General features: G+C 32.4%; 1 protein-coding gene across 1 annotated transcript in view; it reads left to right on the top strand.

Annotated features, from left to right (window-relative positions):
- Window positions 1-16967, top strand: part of LOC134717553 (uncharacterized) — a 30619-nt gene extending 13652 nt beyond the window's left edge. Inside the window, exons 10-16 of the mRNA XM_063580043.1 lie at window positions 7873-8577; window positions 9260-9669; window positions 10758-11498; window positions 13269-13509; window positions 14248-14500; window positions 15738-15866; window positions 16753-16967. Coding sequence (XP_063436113.1) covers window positions 7873-8577; window positions 9260-9669; window positions 10758-11498; window positions 13269-13509; window positions 14248-14500; window positions 15738-15866; window positions 16753-16888 — 2615 coding nt within the window. The 3' untranslated portion in view covers window positions 16889-16967. The remainder of the gene's footprint in view (window positions 1-7872; window positions 8578-9259; window positions 9670-10757; window positions 11499-13268; window positions 13510-14247; window positions 14501-15737; window positions 15867-16752) is intronic.
- The last annotated feature ends 6544 nt before the right edge of the window (window positions 16968-23511 follow it).

The raw sequence follows: 23511 nt of genomic DNA, 5'->3' as shown, positions 1-23511 counted from the left end.
GCTATAAAGGGCCCCAAAATTACTAGACGTGTAAAACCATTCAGACGGGAAAACCAACGGTCTAATCCATATAAACAAAACGAGAAACGAGAAACACGTATATATTACATAAACAAACGACAACTACTTTACATCAGATTCCTGACTTAGGACATGTGCAAACATTTGCAGAGGAATTAAACGTTTTAATGGATCAAAACCTTCTCCCTTTTTCTGAAACAATAGCATAACATCACAACATAGAAAAACATACGATAAAATATCAATTGGCAGACTTAACTCAATCAAAAAACGTATGATTACACAATGAACGAATAAATTGGATCTGCGATATCTGAATACAAATGCACAGTTAATTAAATATTAGAGACAAACATTCATGACCAAAAATCTAACAAACAAATTCAAACACAGGACATCACTGAGAAATATTTAACCAATCAATGTTCACTTTAGAAAAAAAAACGTTTTTTTTTAATCTTGAAGTTTATACAAATGTTGTAAGAATAAGTGAAAAATTGAAGATATTACAAATAATCAAAGCTGGTGTACAGACAAGATCCATATAAATAATAAATAGCCAAGTTGTTTTAACGACTAACTTGACGTTATAACGAGTTAGATTAGCTAAGTCGTTATAACAAGTTAGCTAAGTCGTTCAAACAAGTTAGCTAAGTGGTTTAAACGAGTTAGCTAAGTCGTTTTAACAAATTAGCTAAGTTGTTTAAAAGAGAAAGCTAAGTTGTTATTACGAGTAAAATTAGCTACGTCGTTATAACAAGTAGGCTTAGTTGTTTTAACGAGTTAGTTAGGTTTGATAAATTAGCTAAGTCATTATAGCAACTTAGCTAAGCCTATATAACGACTTAAATATAAAAATCCCCCTGACACTAACCGGCTTTTATAGTATTGAAAATGTTCAATGTATATGCATTCTTACCTTTCTTGGATCTATCTTTTTTCATTGAGATTTTCAAAGTGCGTCTTTCTTTGTTTTTAACTACGCTATTGTTTAAGGTTGAAACCCGCTGTATTGTTCACGGTCATAAAACTTTCGAGTATATTTTTGTACTCAGACTCGAAAATCAACCAATCAAATTGCTGGATTTCATGTTTCGAGCATGATTTTTGTGCTCCGAGCACTGAGCAAAGTTTTATGCCTTCAAGGTCTACGTCAGGAACCTGGTGTTCAGTTGTCGTTTGTGCGTGTGGTTCATGCATGTTTCTTGTTTTTCATTTGTATATGGATATTAGTCCGTTGGTTTTCTGTTTAAAATTTTTACACTTGTCATTGTTCATGCCCTTTAGATCTTGCTGTTCGGTGTGAGTCAAGGCTCCGTGTTGAAGACCGTACTTTGATCTATAATGGTTTACCTTTACAAATTTTACTTTGATGGAGAGTTGGCCCATTGGTACTTTTTTTGTTCTTTTTAGTTTTGTGCTGAATATAATTTAAGTCGAAATTGGTCAATATGAACTTAACAGATAATGCCCCTTTAAATGGTGTGTACTACATTGAAATGAATAAATGAATTTGTCAGTTCAATCAAACGGAAGATGGTCCGTTGCTAGATATAATTTATGATTGTAAATTTTGATTTACAATGAAGATTTTTTTACATTCTTTCGTGCGTTTCAACCTTGAAATATTTAACAATAAATGCGTAGTTACATTATTATGCAACGAAAAGATTAAAACCCAAAATAGATTCACATCCGGCTTTCTTTAGGTCACACATATAAGGTTGTGCGTATGTAACCGGAGAGCATGAATTTCATTATAAAATTGCGTGTCTCCACCGGGAAACGAACACGGGACCTCTGTTACAAGACAGCGCGTTAATCGACTGAGCTAAAGAAGTACTGCAGTTACCCAAACGCTTACGACTGACTTAATATCTACCAAATTTTCTAAAGGGAGCAATCCCGTCACACATATATCAACGGGACAGTAATCCTGGAAAAGTATAGATAGATAAATCGATTTCTGATAAAGCATCATCATAAAACATTACAAATAAAAAAAAAGAAGATGTGGTATGATTGCCAATGAGACAACACTCCACAAGAGCTAGACTTGACGATACTTAAACATCTGTAAATAATAATTACGGGTTTCTTTAAGTACTAAACTACCAACAAGCATTTTGGGAAAGTACTTAATGTGTAACCCGTGTTTTCTCCCTTTTTACGTAATAAAACGTGTTGTGTATGTGCATTACTTTATGTTGAATGCAATGTGAATTTAATATTCTTTACTTATTATGAAATAGATTTATTGAGATGATAACAGGCATTAAATATTGCATTAAAGATAAAACTTCTCAATAGGTCAATGTCAGAAATATATATAATGCAATATTATTTTTTGAAATTCAATGTCTTTAAGGTATTTTTCTCCACAACTTTATACAGAAAACAATTTTATTTTTCATTTCATTTCTGAAACGCAAACATTATTTTAAATTTTTTTTTTTTATTTTCCGGCGCTATCAATCAATTTTTTTTTTCTCCAAATTTAACCTTCAAAGGTATTGGGAACCTCTTGATTCAAAATATATTTTTTGTTCATCTGCTTTACTACACGTACATGACTATTTTCTCCATCAAACATTTGTAAAATTTGAAACTGATTTTTCCCCCATTCCCCCGTTCTTGAACTTTAATAATCGTACCTTAGTCAATAGATAACATTACCGTGTATACAAATTTTTTTTAGCATAAGAAACTTTATTTCATTTTCTTACAGATGATACAGTGTATGTCAACATTTACCTGTAATTTGATCAAAAGGTTGACATGTGTAAAAGTTCATTACATTTTGTTGACATGTAATTTGAGACTATTATAGGGTTATCAATGTTTACACGTTGTTTGCGTAAAATAGCCACAACCACTTAAGATTTATTACTTATTTTTGTAATTTTGTAATGTGGGACTGAATGCACATGACGTATTGACTTATCTGTGGCTTTTAACATTCACGGTGAAACTAAACTTTTAAAAGCATACTAATTCATTGGTTGTACGGACTTAAAAATGGAAGCTAAAAACATTATGGTACATGTTTGTGTATTTTTGATGGCAGGTATGTTATATTTATATATAAATGTTGTTTATATAGGTTTTATAAATGTTAAATGTTGTTACTGTAATAAACGCACTAGAAAGTTATTGTTGTTCTAAATTAAAAATATGTAAAGCGGACAGATCTTTGTCGTACGAAGCCCTCGGGACACAGCTCATTTGCATAAAATTAAAATGATATTTTACATCTTACTATTGTTATTGTATAAATTAACATGATTTGATCGATTTGTGTTGTCCTAGTTCAGAGGGAGGCTTGGTGCTCTCAAACGTGTTTAACCCGCCACATTCTTTATGTATATGTACCATGTCCGCTAGGAGTCTGTAGTCCAGTGGTTGTCGTTGGTTCATGTCTGTCATATTTTTATTCGTAAATTGTTTTGTTATGAATTTGGGGCGTTACTCTCTCAATTTAATTGTTTCATATTTTTATTATGCCTTTTATATCTGACTATATGGGTTTTTCTCATTGTTGAAGGCTCTACGGTTGACTATTGACTACCGCGCCTCCGGGTGCGGGAATTTCTCGCTACATTGAAGACCTGTTGGTGACCTTCTGCTGTTGTTTTTTATTTTGGTCGGGTTGTTGTCTCTTTGACACATTCCCCATTTCCATTCTCAATTTTATGATTGCTTACATCATCTTCATTTGAGTTAAGGTGGTCTGGATAATTGTCTTTTTAACAATATTTATAAAAGGATTGAATATACTATTGTCGTATATACTTGTTCTTTTGATTTCTATCTTGTTTAACCTGTATATGTCAAATTGATCTTAATAACCCATGTTATCGCTTGTGATTGATAATAGATATACAACCTACATAATTATGTTCATGTTCAACCATTTCATTGTCTTTTTTCAAATTGTATTTTTCATAGAAATGAGTGGTATGATTGTCAATGAGACAACACTCCTAAAGACATGACACAGAAATTAACAACTATAGGTTGGGTTATTGTATCTTGTTCTCTTTCGTCTTCTCAAACCAATGTAACGTTTGGTATATCAGCTCGTCTTGGATTTACATTGAAGAATTATTACACTGTATAAAATACCAGAGACATACAAAGTACCCTCTACATATATCTGGAAATACTAATATATCGTTATGGTATTTTAACTTCATTCATCAGATCTGAGACAGGTCTTATCAGCCTATCAGTATGTGATAATACGACCGTAACATTTACTTTAGAACACGCGATAACATTTCTAATATTGCAACCAGCTACAAATGTAACTATTGTACACATAATATAACATATAACAGGTAATCGTTAATATACTTTTGCAAATAAAGTATTATGTTACATGTACCCTACCTCCATGTCGAGCAAGCAATAATGAGTATGTTGTTATTTTTTTCTCGTTGTTTTCGTAACAGTTCATTTTGGGGTCCTCTTTACGGTCCGCGTTTAAACTGTCGATTGCTATGAAAAAATAGAAACTAATTTGGATTTCTACAATTATTGCTTCATTTAAGTTGCAAAAGTATTATTTTTTTGGAAACTTTTTTCTAACTCTGAAATGCCGATTCATTAATCTACTCTTCTGCATGCGTAACCAAACATTTACATTTGTTGTTTGCTCTTGTCGTTATTCATTTCATTCAATATTTCCTGAAACACTAGTCTACTGTTTAATTTTGAATGGAGCCCATCCAATATCACCATACAAAAACACATTAAGCAGTTATTGGGCAGATTACATTGTCATGTAATGCATTACATTACAATAACTTAAACAAAACCAGCATGATATATTACAATAAGTTATGTACATTTGTATTTTGGACTATTACTTTACCAAAGTTATGCGTTATATTACAAATTATATTACATTTTATACATTTTACTATCAAAAGAAATATACATACAAAAGTGTATACTGAAATCTTAGTACCATTAAACAAGGATTCATAAATCCCTTTTCTGACTCGAATTTGAAAATGTTGGGTTAATAGATATAAGAAGATGTGGATTTAGTGCTAATGAGACAACTCTTCATCCAAGTCACAATCTTTGAAAGGCAAGTTTACAGGGATTATATAAGATACAATAGTGAACAGCTGAACGTATATACATGGTCAGTAATCATAAGGAGACTGACAAAATGGGATAGCAGGAACCAACATAATTTCATCCTAATTCTAATTATTATGTTTTTTCCTTTTTTTCTAACTTTTTTTTACTTATACAATTTTCTAACTATCTATCTATTATCGGTATTGTCAGACGTAAACTTTATAAATTTGAAATACATGAAATGTTTCTGTCTCCTTATCAAACAAAGACACCAGACTGACCAGTATTTACGTCAAACTTTAACACATTAGTGTACAAGTCTTAGATATTAAGGTATTACGCATCATTCTCCAATCCTATAGTCCTCCCTTACTTCCGTCACAAATAGTCTTGTTGATTAAACCGAAATATTTCTTATCTTTTTTTTTATCCGTTTCCTTTTATATAAGTAACGTTTATCCCGGGTTTATGTACCAAAGTCGTGCTAATAAAAAGTATGACCGAACCTAATTTTAAACTCGGAATTTTTTAAACTATATAATTAATGAAATATTACAATAATTAATAATATGTCAAAGTTAAACAAATATTGGATCCTGTTTTAAATTATTAACTATAGTAAATGAAACGTTTCAGTGTTGTTTCTTTTTTGTATAATGTTTTAGAGAAATTTTTTTTTCGGTTTTTGTTTTATGGTACAGTATATGATTATTATATACATGCATACTTATAACCGTTCTATTTCGCATTAATACATGTAAAAATAAAATCACACTAACTGAACAAGTTTCTATTCTTTTATACTTATAATTCCTTACTTGTATTATAGATCAGTGTCCGTATATAACTTGAATCAAAAATATACATGTACATGATGTTAAAAAAAATAATTAACAAATCTGTTATAAGGTACAATCCGAGCTACATGTAGCACGTACATTCAGGGAGAAAGTAGGAACATTTGCTCTAATAAACCGTTTCCACATGTTCGGGCATACTTCTTTTTTGTACATAATCTTTTTTATTTGGCTTATTGAAAAGTTTCTTTTCAAGATGACAAGTAACACGCTATTATTTAAAAAGCGTCATTTCTGGCAAAGTCTAGTAAATATTCTTAGTTTTGTCGTATGACAAGTTTAATAGGAGATCCTGAAATTCTGATATGTTTACCAAACGACCGAACAAAAATACAAAAGTTTACAACACACGTAGAAAACTAAAGACGGAGGAACACGAAGCCCGTCAAAACCAGGAGATGAAAGGGCAAACAGATCATGTACGTTTCTTCCAGGGTATATATACATTGCTGTTACCGTATACAGCACTATTTTTGTTTAATAATGATCATAAGATATCGCGGTGTCTCTAAACCTCTGTTTGTTTAGAAGATCGCTATCTCATTGACGATCACTCCAAATTTCTGTTTGTTCATAAGATCGCTATCTCATTGACGATTACTCCAAATCTCTCTTAGTTCATAAGATTGCTATATATCTTATTGACGATTACTCCAAATCTTTGTTTATACATAAGATCGCTTAGCCTATATATCTCATTGACGATTAATCTAATCTATGATTAATCATAAAGTCATTGTGTCAGTAAGCGTTTACTCCAAATCTTCGTTTGTTCATAACCTCGCTGCGTCATCTATAATTACAAGTAAACTGAACCTCTGTTTGTAGAAATGTATATAAGATCGCTGTGCCAGTAAAAATTACTTTAAATCTCCGTTAGTTTATAAGATAAATGTGTTATTGACAATAATCCAAGTCTTAGTTTGTTGATATTTGTCGCATTGACAATTTCTCCAAGTCGCCATTTAATTATTAGATCGTTGTCATTGACGATATCTCAAAATCTCCGTTTGTTCATGTCGCTGTGAACTTGACGATTACTGTTAATTTGTACAACTTTCTGTACGATACCTTTTCAAGAGTCAAACCCTTTTTTTTATGTGTAAGAAAACAAGCTGAACTCAGTCATGCGAAACAGTTATGATACTACTAGATGCAAAATACTATAGAACACAGGATAACATATTATATCCATGAAACTACAATGATTATTGCCGAAAAGATATTGCAGTCTTGTCATTGCATCTTGTTCCCTAACATGCCATTAGAAAAAGGTTTTCTATTGTATGCTATGTAAATTCACAAATAGTAACACAGACCGATTTAGTTCAAATCGCTTCTTGATTTGAGTCTGATTTCAAATAAAATTGTTCCTCAACATTACATAACAAAATGTGTTTCTATTGTAGCATGCATAAGATAAGATAAGATAATTTTTATTAACCAATCATGGTGCCCAAAATTTGAGCTATACAATCAAATGAATGAATTACAAAATAAAGCACAGAAAATGATTAGAATGATTGAAGTACATTTAGACAAAAAAAAAAAAAAAAAAAAAGGCAACACATGAATACACATTTACACTAATTAACCTGATATACACCAAGTTATTGACAAAACATAGTTGTTATGGGTGCCACTGTGACCTGGAGAAATTACATAATTCTTTATAGTACTAGGTCTATGGGACACTACTCCTGTTAAATTTTATTTCCTATATATATCTATCTATATTTTTCTTCTATTTTTTTCTTTTTTTTACCTGCATATGTGTAGGTTATGTAAATTCACAGATAATAACACAACATGACTTAGTTCAAATCGCTTCTGAGTTCGAGTCTGATTTTAGATCAAATTGCTTCCCAATATGATATTAAAACATTTTTTTCTATTGCAGGTTATGTAAATTCACAGATAGCAACGCAATCCGATTTAGATCAGATCGCTTCCGGTTTGGACGTTAAAGTTGATATGGTGGAGAACCTTGATGATGGAAGTCGACATCTCTTTAAAGTGACCTTCAACAATAAGGCATCAAAGTCTCTGTCAGGGGTCAACTGGAGAATATATTTTTTCAGTTTTTTCATAGTAGAATCTAAGCACATTCTTTCGGAAGATGGTCTGTATACTAAGCCAGAGGGATATACGCTTCCGAATGTCAATCTCAAAGTAATGCACGAGAACGGCTGTCTCTATTCAATGACCCCTACAACCGGATTCAAAGAGTTACCTCAAAATGGAACGAGAGAAATAACATTTTATGCCGCTAATTGGGCTGTGTCTAAAACAGACATTCCACCTAACTGGTACATCACAGCAAACGGACTAAATGCACGTGTTATCGATAGTACTAAGGAAGGATTTGTTAAGGACTTTACAAGCGCCAAACAGTGGAAGCGAACAAAGGATGATAAATACAACCCTTATTCTCCACAGGCACGTTATCAACGTTATAAAACAACTAATGCTAATGTCCAGATGAAAATGGTCATACCAACCCCAAAAGAAATAACTAACCTTGACACATCTAAACTGCTCGATATGACTGGAAAGGTGACAATAGTTCACAGTGGACTGGACAATGAAGCATCATTTCTTACAGGTAAGGGAGAAATCATTTAACTTCAGCGGAGGGAGGGAAGGGAATGTCATAAAATCAATTATTTTTGAAAAGTTTTTAGTTTACCTAATTGAATTAAAATATTTTCCTTTAATATACACTAAGTTATGGGGTATTTTTTGCAATGAAATTGGTGATCAGAATATTGTTTTATGAAGAAAAAAACACACCATATTATGCTCTGATACAATATGTTAGTTCACGCATCATTGTAAATATAACGGAATTTGATGAGACTGTCATCAAAGTGAGAGGGTTATGGTTATAAAACCAGGTTTAATCTATCATTTTCTACATTTGAAAATGCATGTACCAAGTCAGGAATATGACAGTTCTTGTCCATTCGTTTTTGATGTGTTTTATTATTTGAATTTGCCATGTGATTATGAACTTTCCGAATTGATTTTCCTCAAAGTTCAGTATTTTTGTGATTTTACTTTTTTCAACGCTTCAACATGATAATCATATGGAAATGTTCAGTATCTATATACATTTATATAGATCTTAGTGTTATGTTCCGAATGACAATTTGTCTTGAAAAGTGGTTTCTGTTAATCTTGAGCAATTAAAACAGAATAAAGGCGTACGTATGTTAATATTATTTAGAATAACAATGATATATTTTCTTTATATCTAAATAATGTTTTACAAAATCACTTTGCAGATAAATATAGCTTTGATAGCAGTGTCATCGCTTCGGCTAATGGAGTCAATATATATTTGTCTATAAACAGCACTATACTTTCTGCGGAGGGATATAGTTTAACTGTGAATCCGCCAGCAAAAACTGTTACCATATATGGAAAGACAAATGCTGGTGTGTTATATGGTGTACAGTCTCTTCTTAGTCTTTTGTCACGTGGTCTAAGTATACCACAGATGGAGATTCGAGACGAGCCTCGTTTTGAATTCAGAGGAATGTTTATTGATGTTGCAAGGAATTTTGTTTCAAAGACTGTTCTTGAAAAACTGATGGACTCAATGACAATGTATAAACTGAATAAATTACATCTCCACCTGGCGGACGACGAAGGGTGGAGAATTGAAATCAATGGTTTACCAGAATTAACCCAGGTTAGTAAAATATAGAACCATTTCCAATGTTAAATGTATAACCGATAAATGAACTATTTTATATGTTTCATTGTATTGATACTTGACTAATGGCGTTTGGTGACAGCTAGGTGTCATTTTAATTCAATATTCCATATGTTGTCATATTAATTTGGTGTTTATAACGTATTGTAACTGGATGTCGTTTTAGTTAAATTTGAATCTGCGAGAAATAAAAATTTTAAAGTCACATTACATTGTAAGTTTTAAGCGCATTGTGGCTTATATGTGTTTTCAGGTTTGATTCAAGTTAATATAAGGTTGGTCACTTATATTTATTTTGACTCCATGCTTATCATGGACAGACTTTATTGAGAATGAAACATTTTCTCCTTCTCGCCAAATGACTAAATTATTCCATCCTTAAGCAACGTTTGGTCTTCTCAGTATATAAGGCAAACAATACAGTCAAGGTTTTCAGGTGCACTACTGCTTGAATTATGTGAATTTGATAATAATACCTCGATATTATACTTAACCGACTTATTTGTGAAAATGAAATTATTTATGATGTCTTATAAAACTACGAAGATTCAATGACACTCTTGTTATAAGTTGTGCAAATAAAAGTTATGCAACTAAAATGAAATAAATCAGTTATTGTTTGACAAGATAAAAAGAAATTGAAAACAAAAATATGTGAGGTTGTACAGAGAAATGAATAAACATAAACTAGGCCGACATTTTCTCGTTTGAATTGTTGTAAATTGTGATTTCGGGGACTTTTATAGCTGAATTTGCGGTATCATATCGGTCTCTTGTGGAGACTCTCAGAGTTGTTTCATTGGTAATCATATCGCATCTTTTATATATATACAACTGTGACATGGGTGACGAAAGTAGAAAATAAAATAAAACTTAGAAACAAACGATGGAATAATGATGTTTTTTTTCAGAATTTGTGAGTCATTCCCCCTACATCAGTCCTCAATAGCTGATATCACTTTTTTTCGAGGACTGAGCATATCTACGCTTTACTCTCGCTCAACGAGTACCTAAAATCATATATCTTTGAATACTGCCACATGTTTTCCACTCTGTCTTTTCAGGTTGGCTCTAAACGATGTCATAGCGATACTGAAGATGTTTGTTTGATACCACAATTAGGCTCTGGTCCTGATACCACTACATCCGGTTCAGGTTTTTATTCCATTCAAGAATACAAAGATATTTTAAGCTATGCTAAAAAACGCCACATTGAAGTAATTCCGGAAATAGACACACCAGGTCACGCACGCGCAGCTATCATTGCTATGGAGGCACGCTACAGAAAATACAGCACCTCAAATATGAATGAAGCGGAGAAGTACAGATTGATAGATCCAGATAATGAGTCAAAATTCTTATCTGTACAATATTTTAAAGACAATGCAGTAAATCCGTGCATTGAGTCAACTTATGTTTTTATTCAAAAAGTAGTTTCTGAGTTAAAAGCCATGCATACTGCTGTTGGCCATCCATTGAACATATATCATTTTGGAGGCGACGAGGTTGCAAAAACTGCATGGGTAAATTCAACAAAATGCGACCAACTTAATTTTAATTTTTCCGGAGACGCTGCATCAATCAATAGCGAATTAAAGAACTATTTCACTCAACGCGTAGCTAATATTACTTTTACTCAAGGACTTAACATGGCTGGTTGGGAGGATGGGTTCAACGCGGGAGATGGCTTGCCGTTTAATATAAGCATGTATCAGAACCAACACATCTACAGTAATGCCTGGGATAATGTTTGGGAATGGGGAGAAGCCAGACGTGCGTATAACTATGCCAACGCTGGTTACAAGGTAACTTTTACTTATCCTAAGTCAGGAATCTGATGTTTGTTTATGTGCTTCATAAGTGTTTACCGTTTGCAGGTTGTTGTTTTTTTTTAGATTGATCGTTGTTTTTTTTCCGGTTGGATGGTTTTACACTAGTAATGTTTGAGGCTCTTTATAGCTTGCTGTTTGGTGTGAGCCTAGGCTCCTTTTTAAAAATCGTATTGTACCATATAATGGTTTACTTTTATAATTGTGAGTTAGATGGAGAGTTGTCTCATTGGCACCCATTCCACATCTTCCTATATCTATTATAAGTACTATACATGTCAGATTTTTCGTTAAAAGCCATAATAGCTCATTGAAACATTGGATCAAATGTAAATCAGAAAGATATTATAAAATTTCTAAAACTCTGTAGAACACAAGAAGTTTGAAGCAATTCGTTACTGACATGATTTATTTCATATAATTGTTCTTAATTCTTCGTGCATATAATTATTAGAAACTTATTGAGAAACTATGATCCAGGCTCCCTTAATTTGATATAAGGGTACTGTTGTGCAGTTATATATTTTTTCCCTCCTTTGTTCATATTGATACAGTTCTTTTCCTGAGTGAAAATCACCAAAGATCCTTTTCCATATTGATACAGTTCTTTTCCTGAGTGAAAATCACGAAGATTTGAACCACTTTCGTTTATATTCACACTAATTTGTCTTTCTCTTTGCATATATTTTTGGACCATTTTTCTGTAATCGAGATTTGTTATGCCCCATTTATTATGCCCAAGTTCTAGGAATTATGTTTTCTGGTCTTTGCGTCCGTCCGTCTCTTTGTTCGTCCGTAAATTACCGGTTCGCACCGCTTCAGGTTAACGTTTTAATCAACTTAAAACTTCGAATACATGTTCCCTATGATATGATTCTATTACTTTTAATGCCAAATTAGATATCCCCCCCACCATTTTCACGGTCTACTGAACATAGAAAATGATAGTGCTTTAAAAAGAAAAATCACAAAAAAACTGAACTGAAAATTCAAAATAGAAAGTCCCTATAATCATATAGGAAAATCAAAGGATAAAACACATCAAACGGTTGGGCAACAACTGTCATATTCCTGAGTTGGTACAGGCAGTTCTAAATGTAGAAAATGGTAGAGTGAACCTGGTTTTATAGCGTTAAACTTTTCACTTGGATGACACCATCTAATTATTCTCTAATATATTACATTCATATTTTTTTGTCCCTACGGAAATATTGTTGACGCGTTATTCTGCATATTTTGCAAATTATTTTCCATTTTTTAAACCTCCACTTTTATTTTTTGTCTATCTGATTAGATAAGCCTTTTTCAACTGATTTTTACAGTTCGTTCTTATGTTGTACTGTTATACAACTGTACCAGGTTAGAGGGAGGCCGGTTGGGATCCCGCTTACATGTTTAACCCCGCTACATTATGTATGTACAAATGTATGTGTCTGTCCCAAGTCAGGAGCCTGTAATTCAGTGGTTGTCGTTTGTTTATGTGTTACATATTTGTTTTTCGTTCATTTTTTTACATAAATAAGGCCGTTAGTTTTCTCGTTTGAATTGTTTTACATTGTTTATCGGGGCCTTTTTTAGCTGACTATATGCGGTATGGGCTTTGCTCATTGTTGAAGGCCGTACGGTGACCTATAGTTGTTAATGTCTGTGTCATTTTGGTCTATTGTGTATGTACAGTTATCTTATTGGCAGTCATACCGCATCTCCTTTTTTATATAACAACTACAACATTTTTGTATTTTGTAGGTGATAATGTCACATGCAACTCACCTATACTTTGATCATCCATACGAGCCTGATCCAGAAGAGAGGGGATTGTATTGGGCCCCTAGATTTACCGACTCTTACAAATCATTTAGATTCCTTCCTGATAACTTATATGAAAACATAGATGTAACTCGAATGGGTGTTCCACTTAGTAAATCTGAAGTTTGTGGTGCAAATAACAAGAAATGTCCTGCTTTACAAAAACCAGAAAACATCGCAGGTGTGTATCTCTTTTACATTGTTAAAATGATTTGAAATCTTTGTCTTTCGTTAATCAATTTTAGAATACAAAACGTACTCATGATCATTATAAAAATAAATCAGAACCGTTTCCCGCAATTTTTGTTTTAAAATTTGTTTTACCACTTGTAACTACTTGATAGTAAATAAACTCACCATAGCGACCAGGACTAAATGTAGTATATACGCCAGACGCGCGTTTCGTCTACAAAAAACTCTTCAGTGACGATCGAATCCAAAAAAGTTAAAAAGGCCAAATAAAGTAATAAGTTGAAGAGCATTGAGGACCAAAATTCCTAAAAATTCTGCCACTTACAGCTAAGGTAATCTATAGATATAGGAAGATGTGGTGTGAGTGCCAATGAGACAACTCTCCATCCAAATAATAATTTAAAAATTAAACCATTATAGGTTAAAGTACGGCCTTCAACACGGAGCCTTGGCTCACACCGAACAACAAGCTATAAAGGGCCCCAAAATTACTAGTGTAAAACCATTCAAACGGGAAAACCAACGGTCTAAGCCTGAGGGAGTAAACATCATTACGTTTTTTAATTGCTCAACACACGTTGAACCTTGTATATCAGAAACGTGTGTCTTCCTAGCAACAGATGACTTGATGTACGTACATTTTTAGGATCCATTTTATCCAAAATAAATGTATATTTTTTTTATATATCTGTTAATAGCTTTAATTGAAAGGTTCTTTTATTATTAGGAATGCAAGGTCATCTTTGGTCAGAGACGGTGTTGAGTGAAGACAACTTTTATTATATGATATTTCCCAGATTACTGGCCTTGGCAGAACGTGCCTGGCACAAAGCATCCTGGGAGAGTGTTGCTGACAAAACAAAACGAACCATGGATATGGACAATGATTGGGATAGTTTTGCGTTAACATTAGGCACGAATGAGTTGAACCGATTAGATAGCATTGGAATAAATTATAGAGTCCCTCCTCCAGGGGGAAGGTATGTACAAAATATATCTTATTCATACACACATTTATAGCCTTCAAAGGAAGAAGGAAATATCCTTCTCAACTATTATTGAAGACAATGGGAATAAATTACAAAATCTCTCCTCCAGGGGACATGTATTTTGATTAACCATACACACTTAATTGTTCATTACTCCCAGGAAAAAAGTATATCTCTCTCCAAATAAGTATAGAAAAGAGTAAATAATACCCCGGTGAAAGATATGTAGCCCATCATAAATAACAGAACAAAGTGAAAAATCGAAGAGGAAAGTATGTATAATAGAATAACGGAAAAATTCCGTTCTCCATGTTCTTTGGAAGCTTTCATATACAATAATTAAAATAAAGAATCCACCCACAAGATAGAGGTATGTACACATATAGGTTACTCATATAATAGAATACACACTATCAATCGATCCCCATTAGTACCTAACTCTCTAGATTAATGTAAAGAAAGGCTTTCCCAAAATGAAGGTAAGTGCTTGCTCAATAGCATAAAGTAAAGATTCCCTTTCCAGCAAGAAGGCACAGAGCTTGCTCATAGCATAAAGCAAAATGTCCCTTTCCAGCAAGAAGGCACAGAGCTTGCTCAATAGCATAACGTAAAGAATCCCATTCCAGCAGGAAGGCACAGAGCTTGCTCTAAAGAATAACGTAAAGAAATCCTTTCAAACAGGGGAGGGATGTATTTAGCTTATTAAATAGAGGAAGGCATTTAGCTACTCTATAGAATAAAGTAAAACAGTAAAGAATACTTTCCCCAGATGAAATATATGTAGCTTACAAAAAATAATAAAGTAACAAATCCTTTCCCATGAAGCAGGCATGTAGCTTAGTAATATAATACTCAAAAGAATAAAGTAACAATCCTTTCCCATGAAGCAGGCATGTAGCTTACTCAAAAGAATAAGGTAACAAATCCTTTCCCATGAAGTATGCATGTAGCTTACTCAAAAGAATAAAGTAACGAATCATTTGTTATCCATTTATATGTTTTTGTTGAAGAAAAAAGTATGGATATACTTCATTATGTGTATATAACATGGTTCTTTCGTAAAACAAAACAACACAAATATAACAGTCATAAAAAGATCGACTTCAAGGTCGGTTTACAAAATGTTTAAATAAACAAAATTGAATGACAGACACGAGTGCATATCCGTTAGTAGTGTAGTACAGAAATAAAATTACATGTAATCTAAAAGTCACTCATTTGTTTGTAGTCTTGACGGTGACGAGGTCAAAACTAACACAGCCTTCCCAGGACTGAGTGTAGAGTACAGCACCCACTCTCAGACGTGGAAGAGTGGTACGATACCATACACTGGATCAAATGTGTACCTAAGAACAAAGTATGTATTATTCATATGTATATTTATATATATATCAGTTATTGCTATCCTTTATTTGAGAAGAAAAAAACAAACAGACACTACCATGGCACAACACGAAAACTAGCAGACAGACACAAGTCTAAAAACTATATCATATAAGATTTAAAGACAAAGCAACTCAACTCTAGATGTGCTTCAGATCCTTCAGAAGTGAAAGTAGATCGTGTTCTGAATGTAAGTTTAAAACCCGGGATACGAATTTTTTGAGTAAGTAACATTCATAGAAAAGAGGATTTTGGTATGGAAAACATTTCCGACGTCATTTGTACAACATATATTTCATAAAAGTCAACTTACTTGTGTTGGCTTTCATAATTGTTTTTAAAGGGATTACTTTAAAACAAAACATTAAACGATGGGCACAAGGTTTGTACTGAATGTATAGAAATTGAAAGTTGACAAATAGGTGCAATCATCGCTTGTGGCATATATTGTTTTTGAAAAATAGTCAATATATATAAAGGATATGTGGTTAAATAAGTAACAGTCTATCATTATGAGAAAGCGTACTCCATCTTTAAATTAAGCATGCGTGATCGTAGCTTCGGAACCGTAGCTATTAGGTCCTTATAATATTTTTTTTACTATTTGCATACCATAGATATATGGTCCCCAAATAGGCAATATATAACATAAGGAACTAACAGTTCCACAGCTAGAGTAATCAATGTGTAAAGACTTACAACATCTAACGTTTTAATAAAACTAACTTTTGGGGTTTGGGTGGGGGCTGAGTGTGAATGAATACTTATCTGTTTGCCAATCACACAATAACTACCACATAACGTAGTGTATTAACCTATTAAGTAAACTGACCTCATCGTTTCATTGTTTTTTTTAACAGATCTGCAGATGGCAAACGAACCAGTCGAGTTGTCCAGTTTTCTCCAATAACATCGTCCGCTCAGCTGACACAGATGTCTTTTAAAACAGTTATATTGTGTTCGGTTTTTCTATATATATTTCTACTCAAGGATTAATAAAATATGTTTCTCCTTGCAAATTTTACAATCGATTGTATGTTGTTTATTACTTTTATATTAAAGTTCTTAGTTTGTGCACATTTTTTACTTTTGTTTTTGTTTGATAATACTGAAAACACTCAGAACCAAACTATTTTAGTATTTAACTCATGTTTTTGTGTATGTTACATTGTCGTTTGTATTTTTTGTTACATGTCAGTGTTCTGTGGTTTAGTTGTTTTCCTCTTATAGCTGATGCGTTTACCTTGGGTTTAATTTATAAGGATGTTTTCTCTCAATCGTTTTATGACTTTTGAACAGCGTTATAATACTGTTGCCTTTTTTTTCAAATCACTTTGAAAGTTTATTATTTGAATACCAATCGTTTCTTAAAAAGACTTAAGTGTTTGTTATCCTTTTTCCTTTAATGTTCATTTAGAATGGGTATCATTTTGGACACTCTATTAAAAGACACAGTTTACAAAACACAAAATCAAAACTAAACACTGAGCAAAACGAAGCCTTATAAAAAAAACACGATGATGACCCCATGTGCTCTTGATATATAAGACAACACCTGGTATTCCAGGGAAAGAGAACGATGTTGCATTCAATAATCTTAGGTTGTTGCTAAATCTAAAAATGGTATTATAATAAGACAAAAACAATATAGGCATTATCTTTGTTAAATCCACTTGTGATTGTTAGGTTCTCAACTCGATGTAAAGTTAAATATACCATTGGTATAACTTCAAGTAAAACATACATTTAAAATGTCTGGTTGTGTTTGTCTAATGTAGAGCGACCTATAACATATGATCAGTATATACCTACATGAATGCAGACGTTAGATTCTTGGTTAGTGTAAAGTTATGTAGCTATTGATTTGTATAAAAAAAAATCTCTCAGAAATAAACAATGCAATTTATCGTGTCTGTTCATTAACTGTACATATTTTAAATAAAATGGTACATATAAAAATGTTTTGATTTGCAAATAGACAAATACCCACCAGACAACAAATAGCCTAGAATTCACCTATCATAGGTCATCATATAGCTGAAACAATGATAAAAAAAAACCGTACCATTGCAAGCTTTAAAAGGCATAGATATGTACAAAATATTTATGAAATGTATAATATTACATTTATCATATTAAAGAGTTTTATCCAAACACCGATGTGCTAGTATTCAACGACCAATCAATCTTAATGTCACCTTGAAAGATGTAACAATTGTACAAAATCATGTCATTTATTACAAAATAAATACATTACTTATAAGTAATACATTCAGCTGAAATAAATTTGTGGTACAGGTGTGTTTAATCATTTGATTTTGCTATTTGATTAGGGACTTTCCGTTTTGAATTTTCCTCCGAGTTTTCAGTATTTTTGTGATTTTACTTTTTGTTATTTTAGGAAATTCTTTGTTTATGAGCAACTCGAACTACTGTACAAAACACTATCTCTCTTGACCTAATCCAACAACGCAATAAACTGATACGATATTTAATATATGATCCATATTTATATTGCTCAATTTGTGTTATAAATCAAATAAACGAATATGTATTTTTCAGTTTAAAACAGTAGTGAGTTAAGATTGTTTATTGATTGATATAACACTGATCATTTGTTGACTACGCTACGTTATGCCAAAACAAACAAACAGTTTGTTTTCCAGTTTGAATGGTTTTATACTAGTAATTTTAGGGCCCTTTATGGCTTGTTGTTCGGTGTGAGCCAAGGCTCCGTGTTGAAGGCCGTACAGTGACCTATAATGGTTTACTTTATTTTTAAATTGTTATTTGGATGGGGAGTTGTCTCATTGGCACTCACACCACATCTTCCTATATCTATAAACACACGTTTTTGAGAAATGCTTACGTTTCCCTATACAGTACGTTATAGTTATCAACACTTTATGGTAGCTACTCGGGTAACACATTTTTGTTGTAATCATCATACTCAAGGTTACAAAATTTAAAGAGAATTACAAAAATCCCGCATTATTTTCTTACAAAAGAATGCCTTAACTCATTTTGTTTTACCAACTGAAGGCAATTAATGTTACAGTGTGATATGTTTGACTGGGCCATACTCAGGGATGTCACTGATCATGCTGATGTCAAGTACACAAAAGTTGATAGAAAAATAGACTCAATAAAAAACATTTAAACACAATATGTGCGTGCAAAATTACATAAATAAAATATGTTAACGTCTTTCTTTCAATTATTTCATTATAATGTTACTCATACCTATAAAACATTCGACAAACAAAACAACTGACATGTTTATAAATTACATACAAACAGTAATAATCAACTTTACCTGATCTAAATAAACATCTCATATCAATTATAAATACCCGTTTACGTAAACAACAATTAATACTTAAGATGCATTACATTTTTTTATAAACTGGGACAAAATGTGAATATAGCGTAATTCGAATTACAGAACAGTAAAGATTCAATTAAAATACACACTCATGTATTTTATACAAATATATCATGCTTACAAGGGGTATTCGCCAAAAATAAAATACCGGTTGAGAGGTACAAATTTCCAGAGTCGATAGGCGAAGGAAATTTGATTACCTCGAAACCGGTATTTTTGGCAAATATCCCTTGTAAGCATGATATAATTGTTTTAATTCCACCGAATGTTCCATCCCCCGTAAGTTTATTATAATCAGGTATCATATGGAATTTCTACTTGATGTATACACTGCAGCTGTGCTATTTGCGCAGTCAAATTGCATTGACTGTATAATCATTTCTGATCATTTTTTATGTGCAGTCACTAGCTGACCTTTTTATCATAATTTGCTGGTTCTCGGCTGATTACTACACGTAGTTTGAGTGAATCGTTATACAAGTGGATTCCACTGAGTTTTATGTGACCAGTTGACAATTCATTTCGGTTGAGTTTTATTTATGACGTCATTAAAAGTACAGGTTCGCGGAATTTTTACGTCATTCAATAATGATACTTTTTATCCTTTTAAATATTTTATCTGGAACCGTATATTTAAAATCACGTTGAATTTGTCATATCAGAATAGAAATAATTCATTGAGTTATTTTTAGACATGCATGGTGTTCCCCATCTGCCATGATATTTTCTAGGGTATTCCCCATTTACCATGGTATTTGCTAGCAAATACCCCGGCACATCGAGTTCCCTTATGGCAAATACACCGGCAGAAAAAAGAAAATCTCAAAACATAGAAATTGGTAAAAAAATACCATGTCTCTCATCCAATCAAAATACAGCATTATTACATAAGGTGAATTATAATATATATTCGTTAGATTGTGGGACTAGATAAATTGAGTGTACAACTTAAATGGTACATATAAAACTGCGCAGAAGTGTTTGTATTGCCAATTAGACAAATACACTACAATCACCAAATTACGAAGAAGTCACCAACCATATATAGGTCATCGTACGGCCGATAATAATGATCAAAATTGGAATCATATATCAAGCTTTAAAAAGCATAAAGGTCACAAAAGTAAATTCGAAAAAGACAAATAATGACCTTTTTTATGAACAAACCAATACATAAATATCAAAACAAAAATACAGCAACAGTATTTTGTGCCCATTGATTCTATATTGACAAATGATGTAATATATACAAAGTGATAGTCCATGTTGTGAAAAATGAAGATGAAGGCATTCCATTGGTTGACTTTCCAATGATGAGGATGATGTTAACCAATCAAAATTTCATATAAGGTACATTAAAATAATATTTCTACATTAGTGGCCTACATTTCACAAATCATTTTTTTTGTACCTAGATTAATATAACAGTTTTAAATATTCTTTTGTCATGCGTGATGGATGCGTAACAGTTACCTTGAGTTAAAAGGTACAAACTAGTGCTTAAAATATACAACGTCTATGCATATATATGTTTGCCACCTGAACTAGTTGTAATCCATACAAGTTCAACTAAAGTAATGTGTCATGTGTTCATCCACCATTAAGGAAAATGACAAGTCAATCAGTGATATACAAATGATTTCAGAAAACAGTAATACACATGACAACAGATTCCACCATTATTGGTAAATCTTAACAAAATCGTGAGATAAAAAGCATTTTAGCAAAAACATAACTGTCATGTCAGAACTGCTGTATACCCTATGTTTTACATCTTGACATATGTCCTGTTTCATTCAGCTAACCGGGCTGGTTTACCTAGTCAGGAATATGTTTCACGTTGTGTTTTTTTTTTATATTAAACTTCTATTGAAATCGGGCCTTTAGAGGAGTGTGAAATAGTCCTTAATTATATATCTGACTTGGTCTGCTACTCTATAGTGCGGTGTTTTCTAAATAAAAAGTAGTACAAATGTATCGAGTTCTGGAAGGCCTTGCCTTATCAATTAAAAAAATGAACTGTTTTTAGTGAACAAATATCGTACCACCCTAGGTGGGGTGAGTAATGTGAACGTATTGTACCAAACGAGACGAATTTTACTTTTAAATTACAAAATTCCCAATCTAAGCAGATACGATTACCAATTTAACTTTTACTATTATTTACATATGTGTGCTAATGACCTAATACGAGATATATGGGAATAGAAAATAAAAGGTGGGGTTCAAAGGTACCCCATATGTAATTAATTGAACCCATACATGTTGTATTCAGATAATAGCACACTGTGTAAAAAATGTATCCTCTCTTATAATCAACGTCCGGCATTCAGGCCTATCAAAATGATCAAATCCTCCACTTTAAGAACCTATTTCTATTTATCTATACAAGAACAAATGCAAACAACAGAAACTTTTGTTAACTTTTAATGTATTTTCAGTATTTATATCAATCTTCCATCTTCAATTTCTGCGTCTGTTGAAACCGTTCGGATTATTCCTCATCTCCGTATTGTTTATACAAACCAATCATATCCAAAAATATTGTTTAGAAATTAAGCTAAATGGGATAGTCAACACCAACTAATTCGATAATCAAGAGCTTAGAGGTGATAATCGGATCTCATAAAAAAAATCAGTAGTGCCTTTGCAGATGTTAATGAACCAGGGTGCAGGGTTATTTAAAGGAATGGCAAGTCCATTTTCTAAATATAAATGTTTATTCAAAGATTCAGATATCTTGTTTATGAATATTCCGTATAAACTTGACAAACAAACGAATGACGGTCCATAAGTAAAGATTGTAAACACTGGCCTTGGTATCATGTTACTTATTTGTCATAGTGTTTTTTTTTGTTTTTTTTTTTTCATTGTATGTTTGACATTTACTGTTTATACCATTTATTGTTATATCTATTTGGTGTTACCGTTGTTTATAATATGCATCCCCCTTTTATGTAATTGTGTAATTGTCTTTTTTTGTACTATTACCCTTCATTTGTACTGATGCATATATGCTTTATAGTGTATGCATGCCAGTTTTGTCTGGCATAGATGTTCGTTTTTATAGTGATTTAATAAAGGCAACATCACATGTAGTATACCGCTGATCGAAAGTCATAATACGATTGAGAGAAAACAAATTATGGTTACAAACTGAAACTGAGGTAAACACGTCAACTATAAGAAGAAAAAACCGAAACAACAGAAATATTGAGGTGCAATAAAAAGCCAGAACGACAATGTTACACACACAGACACGAAGTACCAGGTACCAACTGCCGTTTCCTGATTTGACGACTGAAATTATTAGAAAAATACTGAGTTAATCCTGGTTTTTGCGGCTATAGCCAAACCTCGCGCTTTAATGGCAATGATCAATGTCACACTAAAATGAAAACATTAAATGACGGGACTACAGTACACATAAATGCAAGAACATTTTGGACAGAGAAATACACAAGTAAACATTACAATAGGACAATTCGACATGCTAATAATATTAGTGCTCAATTTACCACAATATTGACCGTTTTTGTACCCCTATGTTTGACATTTTTAACTACTATGTTTTGTTCAGGGATTTTTATAAATATGATAAAAAAAAAAACATGTGCAGCTATCAAACTAGTGGAAGGTTTAGCTAGCTATAAACAAGGTTTAATTAACTATTCTACACAAGGAAATGTCTGTACAAATTCAGGAATATAACATCCGTTTTACATTCGTTTGATTTGTTTTCATTTCGTTTAGAATTTTCTTGAGAGCTCTATCTTTTTTGTTATTTTGCGTTTTGCTTAGTTTAAACATATTTATTTATAGTGGATTTGGAAACAAGTTAATGCAAATTATATTAATTCCTTTTAACTTTATATAGTTTATATTCCATATATATATGCACTGCAGGTGGCACGGTAGTATTTGCTTTCCAGAATTTAGGTTGCTCTTTTGTGTACCCTACTTAGGTAAATGTATCTAAACAGTGTGATTGGACAAAACATACAGTATCAACTGAACATACTTTCCCAAACTGAGTGATGAATCAGGTGTAGAAAAATATGAAATAATTTTATATACAGATGAAAATGATTTTTTGAGAATTTTTGAGAATTTTGCATTCACTGCACCATAAAAGACCTAAAAGTACTAGTGGCCTTAGGATTTTAAAAATAGCAAAAAAAGTAAACGGTCATGGTACATATCCAAATTCATTTCTGAATGGTAAAATGAAAGT

Source organism: Mytilus trossulus, chromosome 5 (assembly GCF_036588685.1).
Source record: "Mytilus trossulus isolate FHL-02 chromosome 5, PNRI_Mtr1.1.1.hap1, whole genome shotgun sequence".
NCBI classification, from domain to species: domain Eukaryota; kingdom Metazoa; phylum Mollusca; class Bivalvia; order Mytilida; family Mytilidae; genus Mytilus; species Mytilus trossulus.
Note: the sequence above shows the minus strand (reverse complement) of the source record. Positions and strands in the feature narration are given on the sequence as shown.